At 55.6% G+C, this 17,268-nt stretch overlaps 1 protein-coding gene across 1 annotated transcript in view; it reads right to left on the bottom strand.

The window, feature by feature from the left end:
• The window catches only part of FGD5 (FYVE, RhoGEF and PH domain containing 5), a 104,301-nt gene that overhangs the window by 8,818 nt on the left and 78,215 nt on the right, over positions 1–17,268 (bottom strand). The window contains exons 11-17 of the mRNA XM_031470965.2: positions 11,713–11,784; positions 10,615–10,683; positions 5,923–6,006; positions 4,504–4,583; positions 2,200–2,299; positions 1,800–1,937; positions 654–783 (exon numbers count right to left, since the gene is read on the bottom strand). Coding sequence (XP_031326825.2) covers positions 654–783; positions 1,800–1,937; positions 2,200–2,299; positions 4,504–4,583; positions 5,923–6,006; positions 10,615–10,683; positions 11,713–11,784 — 673 coding nt within the window. The remainder of the gene's footprint in view (positions 1–653; positions 784–1,799; positions 1,938–2,199; positions 2,300–4,503; positions 4,584–5,922; positions 6,007–10,614; positions 10,684–11,712; positions 11,785–17,268) is intronic.

The raw sequence follows: 17,268 nt of genomic DNA, 5'->3' as shown, positions 1-17,268 counted from the left end.
CACCCCCGAGATGGGAACCAGCCCCACTTGGGGGTTAAGTGTGGCCAGAGAGATGGGCACACCCCCTCTGCTGACACAAAGGCAGGGGGCAGGGGTGGGGCAGGCTTTCTCAGGTGCCGACCCTCCTCCTTCATGTCTCCCTGAGGCTGGGCTGTCCTCCCCGATGGCCTTGGGCATGGTGGGGGGGTGGACAGAGAGGGGCAGTCCTTGGTCTTACACCCAGGGTCCACCTGCTCTGGGGAAGCCTGTCCCTGAGCTCAGCTCTTCCGGCTCCTCCCTGCACAACACCCCTGCTACCTGGCTCACAATCCTTATCCCCAAAAGGTCCCCTAGGACACAGGCCTGCAGAGAGGGCTGCTGTGGCAAAGAAGACACGAGTGCCTGCCTACTGTCCTCGACACAGAGACGCACAGACCCAGCATTCCCCAAACTGAGCTGCCCCAGGAACCCTTCCTCCGGGTGCACTTAGGGATCTTCCACAAAACCGACACATCGGGAAATGGTGCCCCCCCCACCCCATGTGGCTTTTAGGTCCTATTTCTTCCTTGAGGGCTACTTTTATTCTGAGCCTCCCTAGGAAAGCGGTTTCCGACATGAGCCAGGGGCTGGGGAGAAGCCAGGAGGGGAAGCAGGGCGAGGGTGGCCCTGGGTACCTCTCATCAGGCCTGGGACATCCCCGCCCCTCTTCCTCAGCTCCCCGAAGCAGCCGTCGCAGACCTTGGCCATGCGGTCCTTGAGGTACTTCAGAGGGTACTTGTTCCGCGAGCAGTTCCGGCAGACGATCTGCAGGTGGGGGGGGGGGTACGCGTGTCGGGGGGGGGTCTCAGTCTTCCAGCACGTGCAGAGAGGCGTGTCCCCCACTCTGCTGGCCCCCCACCCCTCCAGGACCCCATGTTCTGAGCACAGTCACTATGTTTCTGTGAAAGTGCTTAGCTGTTTTCCTTTGTGAAGAAATTGAGATGTAAGTGATAGATAACATTACATTAGTTTTAGGTGTACAACACAGTGATTCAATATACACATATATGGCTGGGCCTCTGAATCTGCAGGTTCCACATCCACAGATCCAACCAACTGTAGATCAAAAACACTCAAAAAAAAATTCCAAAAGCAAAACTTGAATTTGCTGAATGCTGGCAACTACTTATGTAGAATTTACATTGTCTTTATAGCAATTTAAACACCATTTACATTGTATTTGGTATCATAAGTGATCCAGAGAGGATTTAAAATATATGGGAGGATTGTGTAGGTTATATGCAAATCCACACCATCTCACATAAGGGACTCGGCATCCTCAGAGCTTGGTATCCATGGGGTCCTGACCCAGTCCTGCCCTGGCCACCTGGGGACGACTGTATGATGCAGCGACCACCAGAAGTCTAGTTAGCACCCATCACCACACAGAGTTATTCTTTTTTCTTGTGATGAGAACTTTCAAGATCTACTTTTCTCTTAGCAACTTTCAAATACACAACATATTACTAACTCTTGTCACCATGCTGTAAGCTTATCTGTGTTTCTGACGAGCCTGTGTCACTAACCATGACGTGACATTTTTTCTCCCAGGACAAGAACCGTGCACGCTACAATTTTCTTTTGAGCACGTGGTGGTGTAGTGGATCAGGCCTGGGATCTGGAGTCCGAGTTTGAGGATATCAGCAAAACGGGAACGAACAACCCCTACTTTGCAGGGTGGGTGTGACACGCCCCAGTCTGGGCCCAACACGCCGCTGGACACCCCTCAGCCCCCACCCCGTGCCACCTCGGTGCAGGGGCTCCCCGTGAGGGAGGCTCACCTTGCCGCAGGCGTGGCAGTGGTGCCGCCTCAGGGTGAGGGAGAAGTCGCAGCCGCAGTTCATGCACATCATCACGTGTGTGACAGGCACCAGGGTGGGGGGCCTCTCCCCCAAGCTGACCCCCAGCCTCTCGCGTATCTGGAGCAACAGAATCGGATGAGCAGCATTGTCAGGAGACCAGCTGGACAGGCACACCCTGTCCTGCGCGGGGTGTGTGTGTGTGTGGCCCAGGGTGGAGCCTACTAGTGCAAGCCCCTCTGTGTCCTCCAGGGAGAAACAGAGCTGGAGGTGCCAGGCTGTGGGTGGCACAGTGACGGCCCAAGCCGGTCGGAAGGAGGACCCAGTGCCCTGACGGAAGAAGATGCAAGTCGTCCTGGAAACCCGGGGCCGCCCCACTCACCTCCACGCTGTGCTGGAAGGCGGCCAGAGCCCGGGCCTTGTGGTCCTCAGGGAGGGCTCTGCTCAGGCAGCTGTGCCACTCGTCCCGTTCCGCACAGGAGCTGTGGGCGCGAGCTGGAGTGGGCCAGGGCGCAGGGGCTCTGCCTCCCGCCCTCTCAGGGCTGGCGGGGTGCTGGCCGCCCCGCCCCTCCCCCACGGCTGAGCCTCCCGCACCTGAAGTCCCACCAGCCAGCACCCGCCCCCTGCCAGGCCGGCCCCGGCTTGCACCTCAGCCCCTCCGCCTACGAGCAGGAGCCCCGCACGTTAGCTGTCCTCGGGGCCCCGCCTGTAACCTGGGAACGCCAACGCTACCCCTTCAACTCCCAGGGCTGCCGTGGGGAATGAAAGGACCCGTGGGGTGTGGACAGGCTCTGTCAATGGCAAAGCACTGTTCCAGGGGCATAAGCGAGGCTCAGAGGGTCCCATGCTTTAGGGTGTGGGCTGGTAGGGGCCAAGGGCGGGGTATCACGGGGAAGGGAGGTAGACAGATGCTGACAAAGGCCCCAGTCTCTCCACCTTCCTCCTCATCTTCCCACATAACTTCCCTGACACTCACTCACCCAGAAAGCAGACTTCTTTACCCCCTTCCTGAGTGGTGGGCGCCACACCCGGCTGAGCTGCCCAAGAGGCCGCGGGTGGAAATTCTCACAGGGCCCACTAGGTGTCGCTCCCACCCCGCGCTAAGTGTGCAGACTCTGCGGGGAGAAGGATTTGGCCTAGGAGGGAGGGTGGTGGGCAGCCAGATGCCGCGCAACCCTAGAAGGAGGTGTCTGGGTCCCCTGGAAGCTTCAGCGTGTAGCATCTGGGCTATCAGGAAGGAGACTGACCTGTCAGTGACAGTGGCTCCTTGAGGCCACTTGGCCAAAGGGCAGTGTTCCTGCCTAGGAGAAAAGGGCAGCCCCACCTGAAGGGCTGAGCGTGGCCTGCCACTACCCTCGCTTCACGTTTGGGCAAAAGGAACCATGCCCTGGGCCTCCTTATACCCCTGATTTCACCTGGAGAGGCCACAGAAACCCACCCAGGCATCACCTCCTCCAGGAAGCCTTCCCTCACTCCCCTAGATGCGGTGGTCACTCCTTAGAATCTCCAAGGCTCCTTCCACCCCCCCAGGCAGGAGACAGCAGTGGAGAAGCGCCCTGGGTCACAGTCCTGCGTCTGAACCTCAGTTCTGCCTCACATGGCTCATGGGGGACACCTCTCCAGGCCTCAACTCCCTGTGCAGGGGAGGAGCTGCAGGCCCCACCTCCAAGGTGGGGGTGGGGGTCAGAGGAGACACCTGGCACCTGGCAGGTGCCCGTGCATGTCACTTTTGTTGTCACTACTAACTATTACAGCAGTTACGTTCCGCACTGTAACCAGTTCACAGCTCAGCCTATGAAGTGGGCCCTCCCCAAGCCAGTCAAGGTTTAAACGGTCTGTGTCTTCAGCACAGGACCGCACACTGAGGAGCAGCTAATAAACACTCAGTGGGCGAGTGCATCCACCAGACAATGTGCGCCAGGGCGGAGTACCGTCCCAGGCCCAGGGCCACCCCACAACGGGACCTGCTGCCGCCTGTCATGTGCTGCTGGGAGGAAAGACACACAGACCTAGGGAACCCTGCCCCCCCCCGCCCCCATGCCCAGAGCAGCCCCTGGCAGGAGCCCCACCTCCCCGTTTCTGAGCTCCGGGGACTGGAGCTGCGCTTGCCCTGGAAGAGGGGAGGGGGAGCTCCTTCTCTGTGGGAAGCCAGAGAGGACGAGGACGGATCCCTGGGCAGCCTGAGGGCTGAGGAAAGCAGTCCCTGATAGAAAGCCCTCACCCTCAGACGGGGAAAGCACAGGGCTGGCTGCTCACCCCTTATCTTTCTTTCTCTCTCCAGACGCGGCAGCCTAAACGCAGACCCCTTTATGAACTAAGCTGCACCACGCACTTTCCTCTGGCCTTAACTTTTCTTACTCCTGTGAAGACCCAATAATCTGTAGGGTTTTACAGCCGTGAGGTATTGTGATTGTCAGATTTAAGCAACGGACTCTGGAAACCCCTCAGATTCTATGTAATGTTTTATGTGTATGCACATTGTTTCTGGGGAGAGAAGCCATAGATTTATCAGATTCTCAAAGTGGTCTGCAACGCAAAAATGGACAAGACATGATGAAAAAAACAAAAGTCCTCTGACCCAAAAGGATACCGAAATGAAAATGGTAATAGGTGTAGTATCTGTTGTTCCAAACTTTCCCATCGTCAAAATCCTGCCCCAGATCCTCCCCCGCCCCACGCCCCATACCTCGCAGACAGAGTCAGGCAGGACTCGGAAGTCTCGATCTTCAGGGCGTAGGGCACTTTCTCCATCACCGGGCGGCTGACCTGGAAACCGACAGCAGCCCTCAGGTGGGGGCAGTGGGGGTGCCTCACAGACCGGATTCTTCTCCCGGTCCTGCCACTGCCCCTCCCTGAGCCAGAGCTTCCTCATCTATAAAGGGCAAGCCTTTCTTTTGGGCAGATGCTGTGTGCTGGAGGAGGGGGTGACTCTGACTCTGCACCGTCCCCCTCAGAAGGCTGTGAGCGTCCCTCTTAGAGCCCATCGTGTGGGACAAGTCGCTGCTCAGCGGCCACCCTCCCTCACCACCTCTCCTGCTCAGCGGCCACCCTCCCTCAGCATTTCTGTAGCAGGCTCCTGAGCGGAAGCTTTGGTCCGCGGTGCCCTCTATAGGCTCCTCCAGCCCTCACCTCTGCCCTCCGTTCTCCCACCTCAGTGTCCCCTCTCTGACCACTTCACGCTACACCAGAATTAACTTTCTAAAACTTCCTGCTCATCACAAATCCCCATTAGCTCCCAAGGGCCCCATATTCGGGACCAAGTTACACTGAGCTTGGTCACAGAGAACCCGGCCCTTCCCGCCTCTCCGACCTCACCCATGAGACTGTCTAGCTGGGCTGGCCTCTCTCTCCCCTTTAACAGGTCTCTGTACTTCCACGTTCACAGCAGCATTATTCACAGCCACCAGAAGGTGGAGACAACCCAGTCCATGGATGGATGAAAGGTACACAAAGTGTGGTCTCCACATATGATGGAGTACTACTCAGCCTTAAAAAGGAAATTCTGATACCTGCTACCACAAGGATGAACCTTGAGGGCATTATGCTCAGTGAAGCAAGCCCATCACAAAAGGACAAATAGTGTGTGATTCCACTCACAGGCAGTCCCACAGTTAACTAAATCCATAGAGACAGAAAGGAGGATGGTGGGGGTCAGGGGGACAGAGAGGAGTCAGTGTTTAATGGGGACAGAGCTTCAGTCTGGGAAGATGAAGAGTTCTGGGGATGGATGGTGGTGGTGGTTGCACAACAATGTGAATGTACTTAATGCCACTGAACTGCACACTTAAAATGTTTAAAATGGTAAATTTTGTATTATATGTATTATAAACACACTTAAAAAAATTAACACCTGCTTGTTTTCTTCCTCCAAGCCTTTCCTATACCTTTTCCTCCTCCTATGACTCCCTTCCTTCTCTCCTTCAGCCTCTACCCAAATATCCACTCTGGGACTCAGCCCCCCTCCTCCAGGAAGCCCTCCCTCACCCCGCTCTCCCAGGACTACCTGCTGTAACTCACATGATGGGGCTCCGGCTCCTCCTCTGCTGGGTCTCCTCCTCCCCTGGGGTCTACCCGCCCACCCTGGACTCCCGCACTGGGGACCCACCTTCATGCTGGCCACCTCCAGCGTGTTCTTCAGCCGGTACTTCCCGTCCTTCTGCGGATACGTGTACAGGAGCACATCGCTCATCTGGGGAGAGGGGACCCGTCAGACATGACTTGGCCCCGGAGGGCTGCATGGGCGTGTCCTGGAGGATCCCTTGTATCCCCAGGGACCCCCGAGGGAGAGCAAAGCCGCTCTGGGCTGAAACGTGAGCCGCTTCCCCACAGTCCCGCTTTGACGCAGACACTCAAGAGGAGCAAAGGCGGAGACTCACAAAAGGTGAGGTCTGGGAACATTCAGAGGCCCAAAAGGGACACAGCCCAAAAGGGACACAGCCCAAATGTCTACCGGTAGGTGACCGGACACACAAACTGTGGTGCAGCCACGCTGCTCAGCACAGCCACTCGGCCACCAGGCGAACCAAGTGACACACAGGACGACGGGGGTGGACCTCCAGCACACATGGAGTGACAGAAGCCGGACGCAGAGGGGTGCACGCTGCTTCCCCGGGACCGTGCTGGGGGGCTGGGTGTGCTCTGATCTCGACCCCGGTGGTGGTGCCACCATGGTGTGCAACTGTCAACACACACTGACACGTACACTTAAAACGGATGCATTTTACTCTCTATAAATTAAGCCTCCATAAGGCAGAGCTAGGGAAGGGAAGGAGGGAGGGAGGGAGGGAGGCAGGTCCCGAGGACAGGGAGATGGTGGTCCTGCTTGCTGCTGGACCTCCAGTAACATAGCAGGCGCCCCACTACTGTCTGCTGAGTGAACAGCTGAAGCTGCCCGCTGCCGTGCAGGGCAGACAAGAGAAACCCAGCGAAGACACCTCACCTCCCTAGGAAAGTGTTCCTGCTTGGCTGAGAGGTTTATAGCTTGAAGAGCCAATGTCACGCTCCGGGTGGGGCTGTGGGCCGTCAATCCTGACCCTGCTCTGCAGCAGCTGTGTGACTATGGACAGGCCGCTTCCCTCTCTGAGCCTCAGCCACCCCACCTGCCACGTGGGGGACATCCCCACCCCCACCGCACTGTGAACACTGAGTGGCGCTGGCGAGCCCTGGCACACGGGAGCCAATGTAAACCAGGGTGTCCCGGGGATGGGACAGGACAGGCATCTCAGGGTCTGAAACAGGACAAGAACTCGGGATTCACCCTCGTCTCCCTGCAGAGTCTGCTGAGGAAGCAGAATGGGTGACTTTTCCCACCACTGGCCCTTCTGGCCAGGGCAGTGCCGAGACCTGGCCTGGGCACAGAGCTGCTGTGTGACCTCAGGCAAACGCTTCCTCTCTCTGGGCCTCACTGTCTCTACATGGAGTTGGAGTAGACCAGGTCCAGCAATTTTTTTGGTCAAGGGCCAGAGAGTAAATATTTCAGTCTTTGTGGGACAGATGGTCTCTGTCGTAACTGCTCAACTGGGCCACTGGAGCCTAAAAACAGCCACAGACGATCATAAAAGAATGCGTGAGGCGGGGTTCCAACAGGCCTCCGCTAACAAAAGGCAGACACTGTTGTCACCATCTCCCCCTCTCATAGGGAGAAACTTGAGGCACAGGCTGGCTTGATAGCCTCCCAGGATCCCAAAGCTCCTCTGTGGCAGAGCCAGGGTCGCGAGTCAATGAGGCTGCCTCCACGAGTGTCCAGGGTGGTGTGCTGGGGGGGCCCGCACGGTGACCAGGCCCCACCCACCCTGGGGAACTGCTGGTGTCACTCACCACGGGGCCCCAGCCTTTCTGTGGCTGCCCCTGCTGCCATGGCAACGGCATTAGCCCCTGAGGCTCCCTGGGTGGTTCAGGACCACGCTGCCTCCCAACTGCCCGCGGACCTCCTGTCCTCTTCAAAGCGTGTTTACAGCCCCGTGGAGGGAGGAAGAGGGGCTCCTCATGGAGGAGTAAGGGGGAATTTCTCTCAATAAGGAGCCACCAGTGGGCAGCCCCACCTACTGCTTGGGGCCAGAGGGGACACCAGGGCCACTGTGGGAACCCCCCCCCCCCCCAGCATCACGGAGGCCCCTGCGTGCTGTGGGCAGATGCCCTGACTTTGCTCACAATAACCTCTGTTAAGGTTATTTTATGAAATTAGCATGCGAGAAGGAAGAAAAGTTCTTCCTTAAGTACATTTGCCATGGTGCTCGCTGGCCCAAGAGCCTGTCCGTCTATCCATCCTCCACCCACCTACCCCTCCAGGGGGTAACTACTAACACCCACTCAGTGGGAGGTCCTGTCCTGAGGCAGAGAGAAGAAGGGGTCCGAGGTTCAGACCTGGGGGGGGGGCCTTACGGACCAACGACAAGAGGAAGGAGAGACCAGGCCTTTCATTGTCCATGGCTGAGACAGAGGCTCCGGGGAGGGGCCACACTGATGCTGGAGGGAGCCCGGGGGAGGGAGAGAGGGGAGGAGAGGAGAGGGTGGGGAGGGAAGGAGGGGGAGGGAGTGGGGGAGGGGGAGATGGTGACACTGTGTCTCTGCCTGGCATCTGATGTCCCTGTGACAGGCACAGGGACAAGGGGGGCACGGCCAGAGGGGAGACGGAGCTCAGTTTGCTGCAGTCTCACAGCCAGCAAGCAGCAGAGCTGGGACGTGAACCCAGTCTGACTCCCAGGCCCATGCTCTTTGCTACCAGCCCAGACCCCCCCACTTTCCATCCTGGAGAAGAAAGGACTCAGGAGACCCAGTCATGGGCTCCAACTCACCACAGGGCTGCCCTGGGGCGGAGACCCATGTCCTGTGGGTCCTCAGAGGGAAGGGTGGAAATTCTCATCAAATAAGTGGTTTTTATGCGTCAGACACATGAGGCCCCCCAATCAGTTCCCCAAACTGCCTAGGATTTCCACTTTCTTGGTGGGAAACTGGAGACTCAGACACGTCTGCGACTGTGTCAGGGCCGCAGAGGGGCTGAGTGTCTGGTGAGGATCTAACCGGCTCAGCCCAGCTCATTCCCGCCCACATGGTGTGCATTTCTTCTCAACAGAAAGTTCTCAAATATTAGGCTCTAACATGGAACAAGGACGGCTTCCTCACTGGACTCCAAGATCCACAACAGGGCGGGGGCCCCATCTGCACACCCCACACACATCCTGGGACACAGGAGGAGACAGACAGGAGCTGCAGAATGAGTGACGTCACAGCAGGCAGCGAGCAGAGGTCAAAAAACTACCGAGAGAAAGGGATTCAAGCATCTGCAGGGACTTCAGGACCCTTCTGAGAACTCAAATCCGAGCATCCAGTGGTTGGCTCTCAGATCCCTCTCAAAGCTCCCCAGGGATCCTAGCTCCTCCTGCCTTTAGCCAGATGTCCCCGGGCACCGCAGCACCACCGACCAGGGCGAGGGAGGTGACAGGTGGCTGTTAGGAGGGAGCAGCGGGTGGGGAGCCCCTGAGCTCGGACCACCTGTGCTCCGTGCAGAGCAGACTGACCCATGCAGCCCGGCGGAGGCCTTGGGACATAAGCTCAGCTAACCTGCCCGGCAGCTGCAGACTTGGGATCCCCTTCTCCGGACCATGAGCTCTCCCCGGGATTCAGCCCCAAGTGGCTGAGCCACAGTGTAGACCCCACTGGGGAGCGGAAGAGCCCACCTGCAGCCAGTGATTCCATGAGACCCACAGAGCTCCTCCCAACACGCCGAGCTGCTCACGCCTCTACTCTTTGCTCATGCTGTTCCCGCTCCTGAAACGCCCTTCCTTCGTGCACCTGACAAACTCCTATCCTTCCTTGTGGGCTTAACTCGGGTACCATTTTCTCCAGGAAACACACGACACACTCAGCACAGTGCGGAGCACCCAGTAAACACTCAATGTCAGCCGCCACTGGGCCGCTCCGCTTTCTGTTCCCTGCCGCTCCTGCATCCTCTGCTTTGCTTCCCTGGCTCTGAGATTCTGCCCACACTGTTCTTATAACTCGGTCTTTACAACAGGCACGGGGGGAGGAGGCCAGGGCACGTGATGTTCGTCTCTTGGTTCCCAGCGCCCAGCTCGCAGGAGGTGCCGGCTCAGTACACGTCCGCACAGACAGGCCCTGGACACCGGCTCAGAGCCGCCCTGCTTCCACTTTGCACACCACTCCAGCCAAGTGTAAGGAGGCAGCCACGGCTGACAGCAACAGCAAGTGACAGCTCACGGGGAAGGAGCCGGGAGAACTTAGATGGCAAAGTGTCTCAGGACTGGCACGAAGAGCCGCCTGCCGCTCAGCAGCCTCTGAGGTGGCTGTCGCTACATCACAGGCTTGGTCACTCCCTGCGGTTCCAGGCCGTGGCTGTAAACCACCAGAAATGTTACACCATAGCCCGCCTTGTGCTCCGTGGAGAAAGGCTGTGGCTCGGGTCAAACCCTGGTTCCCTCGGGGCCTCTGCCTCCCCGCTGCTGGGAGATTCGCCACGTCAACTCCCCTTACATGTTGGATAAGGCAGTTAACAGTCATTCCCAGTTTAAGGACATTTCAGACAGGCACGTGGATCATTAAAATTTGGCAACATTCCACTCAAAATCATTCAAATAATACATGAGGGATGGGTTGTGGCTTCCAAGGGTCAAGCTCTCAGCTTTCTGGAAAGCTCGGCTGTACAGAATGACCCTCCTGCTAAGGATTCGGCTCTGGGCTAGTCCTCCTCCCTCCTTTCCAGACGTCCTGGAATACCGGCCCCAGAACACTGCGCAGAACTGGACAGTCCCCAGCGCCTGGTCGGGGGCCAGGTACTTACCAGAAACAGGTGCCGCGGCCGTCTGTTTTTCCCTGTTACTTTCATCAGCGTCCCTTCCTTCAGAAACTCCTGTGGGGGGAGAAGCAGACCTCGGGGGTCAGGCTGATGCCCCCTACTGTCCTGGAGAAGGGTGGCGGGAGGCCTTTGAGTGGAAAACTCAATTTATGGTGTTGTCCAGAGTTCCAGAGCGGCTGATGGGAGAATTCCCAGCATAGGAGAGGTGGTCTGTGCTCGGAAGAGCAGCTCTGGAGACAGGTATCTGGCCTTGCAGGATCACCCGCCCTGAATTACACCAAGATCTAGACACTGTTCCAGCCAGAGCGGTCCAAAGAACGACTCGCCCCTTGGTTTGCCATCACAAGGGGTCCAGTCAGAGAAGAGCCTCTGAAAGTTTGCTAAAATAGATGCAAACCTGTGAACAGTTGCTACTATAGCCCCCTTAATCTGGAGGATAGAAACAGGTGTTTAATAAATATTCACTGAGCTCAAGACCCAGGCCAAACCCCTAGGTGTGATTTTACAGACGCTCAGACCAGTGAGATCCCTGCCAGTGTTGAGTAAAATCTCCCGAGCACAATCTCTCACTCTTCTGCTTCTTGCCCTTTATGGACGGTAATAGGTAACAAACACAGCTTTTACTGTATAAAATTTTTTTTGACTATTTTTGAGCTGAGTTTTATGCTTTCCATTTGGAAGCTTTAAAGTGGGTAAATTTGTCTCTTGAAAAATGTTATTTTTAAAATGCTTTGTTGGGACTCCTGAGAGATGGTTCCCCTGATTTCCCAGCAATGCTGAACTAAACTAAGAACACTTGGTGTCTCTTCTTCTCAGAGGTGACAAGGACCCAGGGAACACTGAACTCAAGTGGCACTGCTCCTTTAAAGGCCCTGAGAGTGGAAAAGCCCAGGGGTGGCAGCCGGGGGCCTGGGGAGCCCAAAAGAGCCCGCACCCCCCCCGCCGCCTCCCTCCCCGGTGCAGCACCTGCAGCCCGGCCTGTCTGGGGCCAGCCCAGCTGAACAATGGTGCTTATCAGGGCCTTGCCCGCCTGCCTGCCTGCCGGGCCGCCCTCTGCCCCTGCCCCTGGCGGGTGGCACTCACCCTTCCTGGCTGGAGGAGATCCCCTTGGCCCCGAACGCTGTGCTCGATGTGGACCAGCTTCTGCAGGTTTTCCTGTGGGTGGGAGCAGGCGGTGGGGGGGAGATGCTCAGGGCCCCTTGTCTCCTCTGTAAGGAGTGGCACTGCTTCCTCGTCAGAGAAGGAAACGGAGCCCAGAGGGCCTCGCCCCCTGTCCGACCTCCTGTCGGTGGCAGGACTGGGAACTGAGCCCGGTCTGCAGGACGCCAAGCGTGTGGGCTGCCCAGGTCGGCTAGTCCCTCCGGGCCTGGGGTCGGACACCACCAGCTCTCTGTACGCCACAGGGGTGGTCACTTGGCCTTGCTGCTTGTCTGCCGGCCACTGCTCCTACTCTAGCCTGAGTCCCCTGAAAGGCCTGGAGCATCCAGACTTCAAAAGCCCAGAGGTGACAGATGCCCGTGGACAGACTGGCTCTCTGGGCCTGCAGCCTTGGTGGGGGCACATCTGAGGGAGGGAAACCAAGAAAACACATCGTGGGGAGGAAATGGTTCCCTGAAGAAAAGCAAGTGTGCACGGGAGCTCCTTGTCAGTCCCTCACTGGGCATCCCCAATACATGAAGGGACAGGCCTCCCTCCCCTGGGAACACCGCCCCATAATACTGCAAATAACGAGCACCTAAACCATGGGGCAGGTGCCCCAGAACCTTATGCAGGGTTGGATCTAAAGTTAACAAACAAGGTGAAAATCGTGTGTAGAGAAAATGCCTTGAAAAAGCCTTTGTACCGTCCCTAGTTTAGGGCATAAAATCCTACATATTAGAAATGTATGAAAGTTGTTCCACTTCCACTTATGACAGAAGAGTGGCGGGAGGACAAGGCCCCTACCTGAACAGAGAAAAAGCCAGAGCTCCTACGAAATCGTAGCTCTCCTTATGCCAGTTGGAGAGCTGGGCTCCCAAGGCCACCAAGTGAACTGAATCCCACAGACAGACCAGCCCCTCCACGGACACACGAGAGAGTGTATGCGCCGGAGGGTGGGCAGAAAGCGGCTAACATGTTAGTGGCTTCTTAAAGGTCAGGGTGGGCTGGTGGGACCGTTTAGAATAACAGGGAGCTCAGACACAAGGGGAATTTGCAGGAGTTTCTGCCAGGTGTTTACAAGGAAGGCTGGGGGCCAGAGAGAACCCCTCCTTGGTGGTGAAGGCATGCAGGCTGTCACTGGGGGGCTGGCACAAAAACCTGCCTACTTCCCCAGGCCCCTCTCTCCTACAAAACCCTTCGGCCCCTGGGGAAGGCGAGGCAACACCCCCTCCCAGAGCCCAGGCAAAGAGCCATCCACTGCTTCTGGGGAAAAGGCCGAAGTCACAGCTGTCTACCCCAAGTTGAGAGAGCCAACCTCTTGGGCCCAGGATCGTGCACCCACACAAAGCAGAAACCGTTCCAAGACCTGCCACAGACGCGTGGCAGAGTTCGGCTGCCTTGCAGGGGAGGGACGGGAGTGCTGGCAGAGCCAGGCTCGGAGGCCCTACTTAAGACTGAGTGACAGGAACCAGCAGTCTACCTCTGAGAAGGGGCAAGAACACACAGAGATCCCTTCTGTGGTGCAGGGATTGCTAAAAGCTGAGGATGGAGTAGGAATATGAGGAAAACTCTCTGGCACCTCAGGCCCCCACAAATAGCATTAGGTAATGGCAACCCCCTTCTAGAGGAGCCCCGTCTGCGGGGCTCTGAAGGTGACGATGGTGACAACGAAACCCAAACCCAGCTCAACTGCTGACTGGACTGATGCAACTCCCACCCTTGACACGAACGGCATGACCAAAAAAGAGGCATGCCCACTTCTGGGGGTAGATACCATTTCCCTCAGTTCCTCTACACATGAGCTATGGTGTTCAGACATTACGAGAAACACACAAGAGGCAAAAGAGAACCCCAACTGATTTTCAGTAGACAAAGCATTCAAGAAAACCAGAATGTGAGGTGACACAGATGCTGGCACCATCAGACAAGGACATTAGAGTCACTATGATTAAAATGTTAAAGGAGCTAGTGGAAAAGGTGGACAGCATTCATGAACAGATGGAGTTTCAGCAGAGATGGAAACTACACAAGAGAGTCAAATGGAAATGTGAAAAATAAGAAATGTGGTATCAGAAATGAAGAATTCCTTTGACAGACTTAGCAGCAAACTGAACACAGCTGAGGAAAGGATGAATGAACATGGAGATAGGTAAGCTAAGATAAACCAAACCAAAACACAAAGAGAAGAGAAGAGTGTGGGGAAAAACAAAAACAACAGCAGCAGCAGAGCATCCAAGAGAGTTTTCCAAAATTGGTGAACAACAACAAACCACAGATCCAGGAGGCTTAAGAATCATAGCAGGATAAATGCCACCCACCCCCACTAAAAACACACGTATTCAGACATCATAGTCAAACCTCTAGAAGTCAAATGTAAAGAGAAGATCTGGAAGGCAGCCAGAAAAAAAGGGACACATCACATAAGGAGGAGAAACAGAAACATAGCTGATTTCTTATCAGATACTATGCGGGCCATAAGACAGTGGAGTAGCATCTTTAAAGCAGTGAAAGAAAGTATTGGTCAACCCAGATTTCCAAACCCAGGAAAAATATTTTTCAAGAAGGTAGACAGATTGATCAATTAAGTAAATGGACGTTGGGTGGTGGAGCCAGGTTTCTCCCTGTTGGAGTGGAAATTTACAGACAAGCCAGGGGAGGAGGCTGGTATGGTAAGAACTGAAGATACCAGTTAGAACTCATATTTACCTTACAGATGCAGATGGTTATGTATAGAAATAGCTATAGATATATTTCTGTGCTCTGTAGCTAAAAGAACCTAGAAGAAATGCCACCCCAGTAGCAATGAGCATACCTGATGCCCAGATCTTGGTTTCTAATACCATCATCCAATTAAAGGAACCAGAGTTCCTTGGAGAAATGGCTGATTCTAAGACTGGGGCAGGAAATATACATGAGTCTGGAGCATCTTATAGTTCCAGGAGGTAAGGAAGTTCTCAAAAAATAACTAAACAAAATAAAAATCCCCACCCAAACCCACACTAACGGGCGTATGTGAAAGGGGCACAGGGGTGAACTGGTCCGTCTCCCAGTGGCCAAAGCTAGAACAGTTTGAGAAATAAAATTAAGTAGATGCGATTATAACCCAAACACAACATAGATATCCATCAGTCCTTACTGGTATAACTTATTTATTAATACTGAATACATTAATAAATGAGGGAGAAGAGACAAATCTCCCTTGCAGAAGAGTTCCAAATAATTTAGGTAGACACTCCGCCCTCAAGGAGAGGGCTGTTCACATTGACTTTCCTCCAAAGAGGATGGACAGGGCAGGTGGGGGGTAATCTTACAGTGGAGAAATCTGACAAACGTGACCTTGGCCAGGTGGTCAAGGTCAACACCGACGGTCATAAATCACGTTGCCAGTATGTACCCTTCACACGATGTGACGAAAGTAGTACTTTCAGTGATCTTCCTCCCCTCAAAGTATAAACCTAGTCTAACAAGGAGAAAAGCACTGGAGAAGTTCCAGCAGAGGGCACCCTACACCCCACCTGACCAGCCTTCTTCAGAACTGTCAAGGTCATCAAAATCAAAGAAACTCCCGGTCAAGAGGGGCCTAAGGAAACGCGGCGCCTAAATGCGATGTGATAGCCTGGATGGGAACCTGGAGCAAACATCAGGCAAAAATTCAGGAAATCCGAATGAACTGCGGTCTTTAGTTAACAATACTATGTCAGTATTGGTCCTTTAACGCAACAACTGCACCATACTAATGTAAGATGTTAGTAACTGGAACTTGTGTGGAATACATGGGAATTCTCTGTATTATTTTAATTTCTTCTGTAAATTTAAAAGTGTTCTAAAACACTAAAAAATGAACTCTATTCAGAAAGCAGGATGGAGGTAGCCAGGGCCTGGGGGGAGGAGGGGATGTGGCACCTCAGACTGGGTGTTGGGTGGTATGTGGGTCCCATTCTGAATCGGTCTGATGGTGGAATCTGGCTCTGCCTAGACATCATACCTCCAGCTATGACTTTTGTGAGGAATTGTGGGAATGGTTCAATGTGAGCATAAACCTCAAATGAACGTTGCCTCCTCCAGGAAGCCTTCCCTGGTCCTCACGACCAATAAGTACTTTCCAGATTCCACTCAAGGCCATGTGGATGCATGGAAGGCTTTGCAAACGGGGGGACTGGTACCAGTAGACGTATTTTAACAGGATCACTCTGGCTGCCAGATGGAGAATGGGATGGCAGGGCTGGGAGGTGAGGAAGCCTGAGTTGGGAAGTGGCTGGAGTGGGGTGGGAGCAGAGACAGAGCCCAGCGCATCCTTCAGGAATACTCACACCACTGAGCTCTGCCTCAGGGTTGGGCTTATCTGGGAAGAGTCCTAGCCCCGCCCCAGCAAGCCTGAGGCAGAGGCCCCAGGCCCCGAGCAGGCCTGGTGCGGCACCCACCGGCAGCTGGGGAGACAAGAGCCGGCCTGTGCATCCTGGCGCAGCAGCCAGCCTGGCCCTTGGGCAAGGCCAGGAGGGCGTGCGGCCGTGGGCTACTCCAGCTCCTGCTTCAGGAGGGCGCTGCACGCAGGAGCTCGTGGCAGGAGGGGCGACGCGGCCCTTCCTGACCTAGCTGTTCCTGGTGGAGGCAGAGGCTTCGCTCACCACAGGGAAGTGTGGAGAGCCCAGCTGTCTGCTGCCGCGTCGTGACAAGGCGCCGGCTCCAAAGCACCTCTGGTTTTTGGCTGCACAGAGAGAAATCTCACTGTACGTACAAGATGCCAAAATGACAAAGTGCAGGGAGCTCATGGACTGGCCTAATGACAATGGCGTGTCTGACCTGCTGGATTTTCACACCGAGTGGTACACACCCTCCACCAGCGCCCTCTCTCCCTAGACTCTGGTCCAGCCACGCCCAAGCTGTTCCCATCTCCCAGCCACTGCAGGTGGCCCTCTGAACTCTGACATCCCCCCTCTTCGCCATCTCAGGCCTGTGCCCAGGCCAGGCCCTCCTCCGGGACCACCTCCCCTCCCTCTGCCTTCTCTGCAGGTGCACAGCCCTCCGTGTGGGGGCACTCCTGCACCATCTCTTCCCACATCTCACAGTCCCCGCTGGAGAGACGTCTCCCTTCTCCGAACCTTGGGGCACTTTCTCCCTCTCCTCCATCGTGGTCCTTCATGTCCTCATGTTTGCTGCTCCACAAAGCTGTGACTTCCTCCAGGCCTGGGATTCACGCCTTCTGTCTGCACCTCCACCCCCGGCACAAGATCTGACACACGGCAGGTGTCCCACAGAAGTGATTTCCCTTCCACTCTCTCTGCCTGCGGATGGCTCACTACAAGCACGCTCTGTGCCTCTGCCACAGCAAAGTTGAGCAACTGCTCAGCGCACATTCCACCGTCCCTCCCGTCTCTGCCCATGCAAGGCATCACCAGCTGATCCCTGAACTCTCTCCCACAGAGCTAGGACTTGGCCTCAGGATCATTCTCAACACACAGCTCTAACCCATTCACATCTCAGTGGAGCAGAAAATACATG

The sequence above is a fragment of the Camelus dromedarius genome, chromosome 17 (assembly GCF_036321535.1).
Source record: "Camelus dromedarius isolate mCamDro1 chromosome 17, mCamDro1.pat, whole genome shotgun sequence".
NCBI classification, from domain to species: Eukaryota; Metazoa; Chordata; class Mammalia; order Artiodactyla; family Camelidae; genus Camelus; species Camelus dromedarius.
This window is presented reverse-complemented; position numbering and strand designations above follow the sequence as displayed.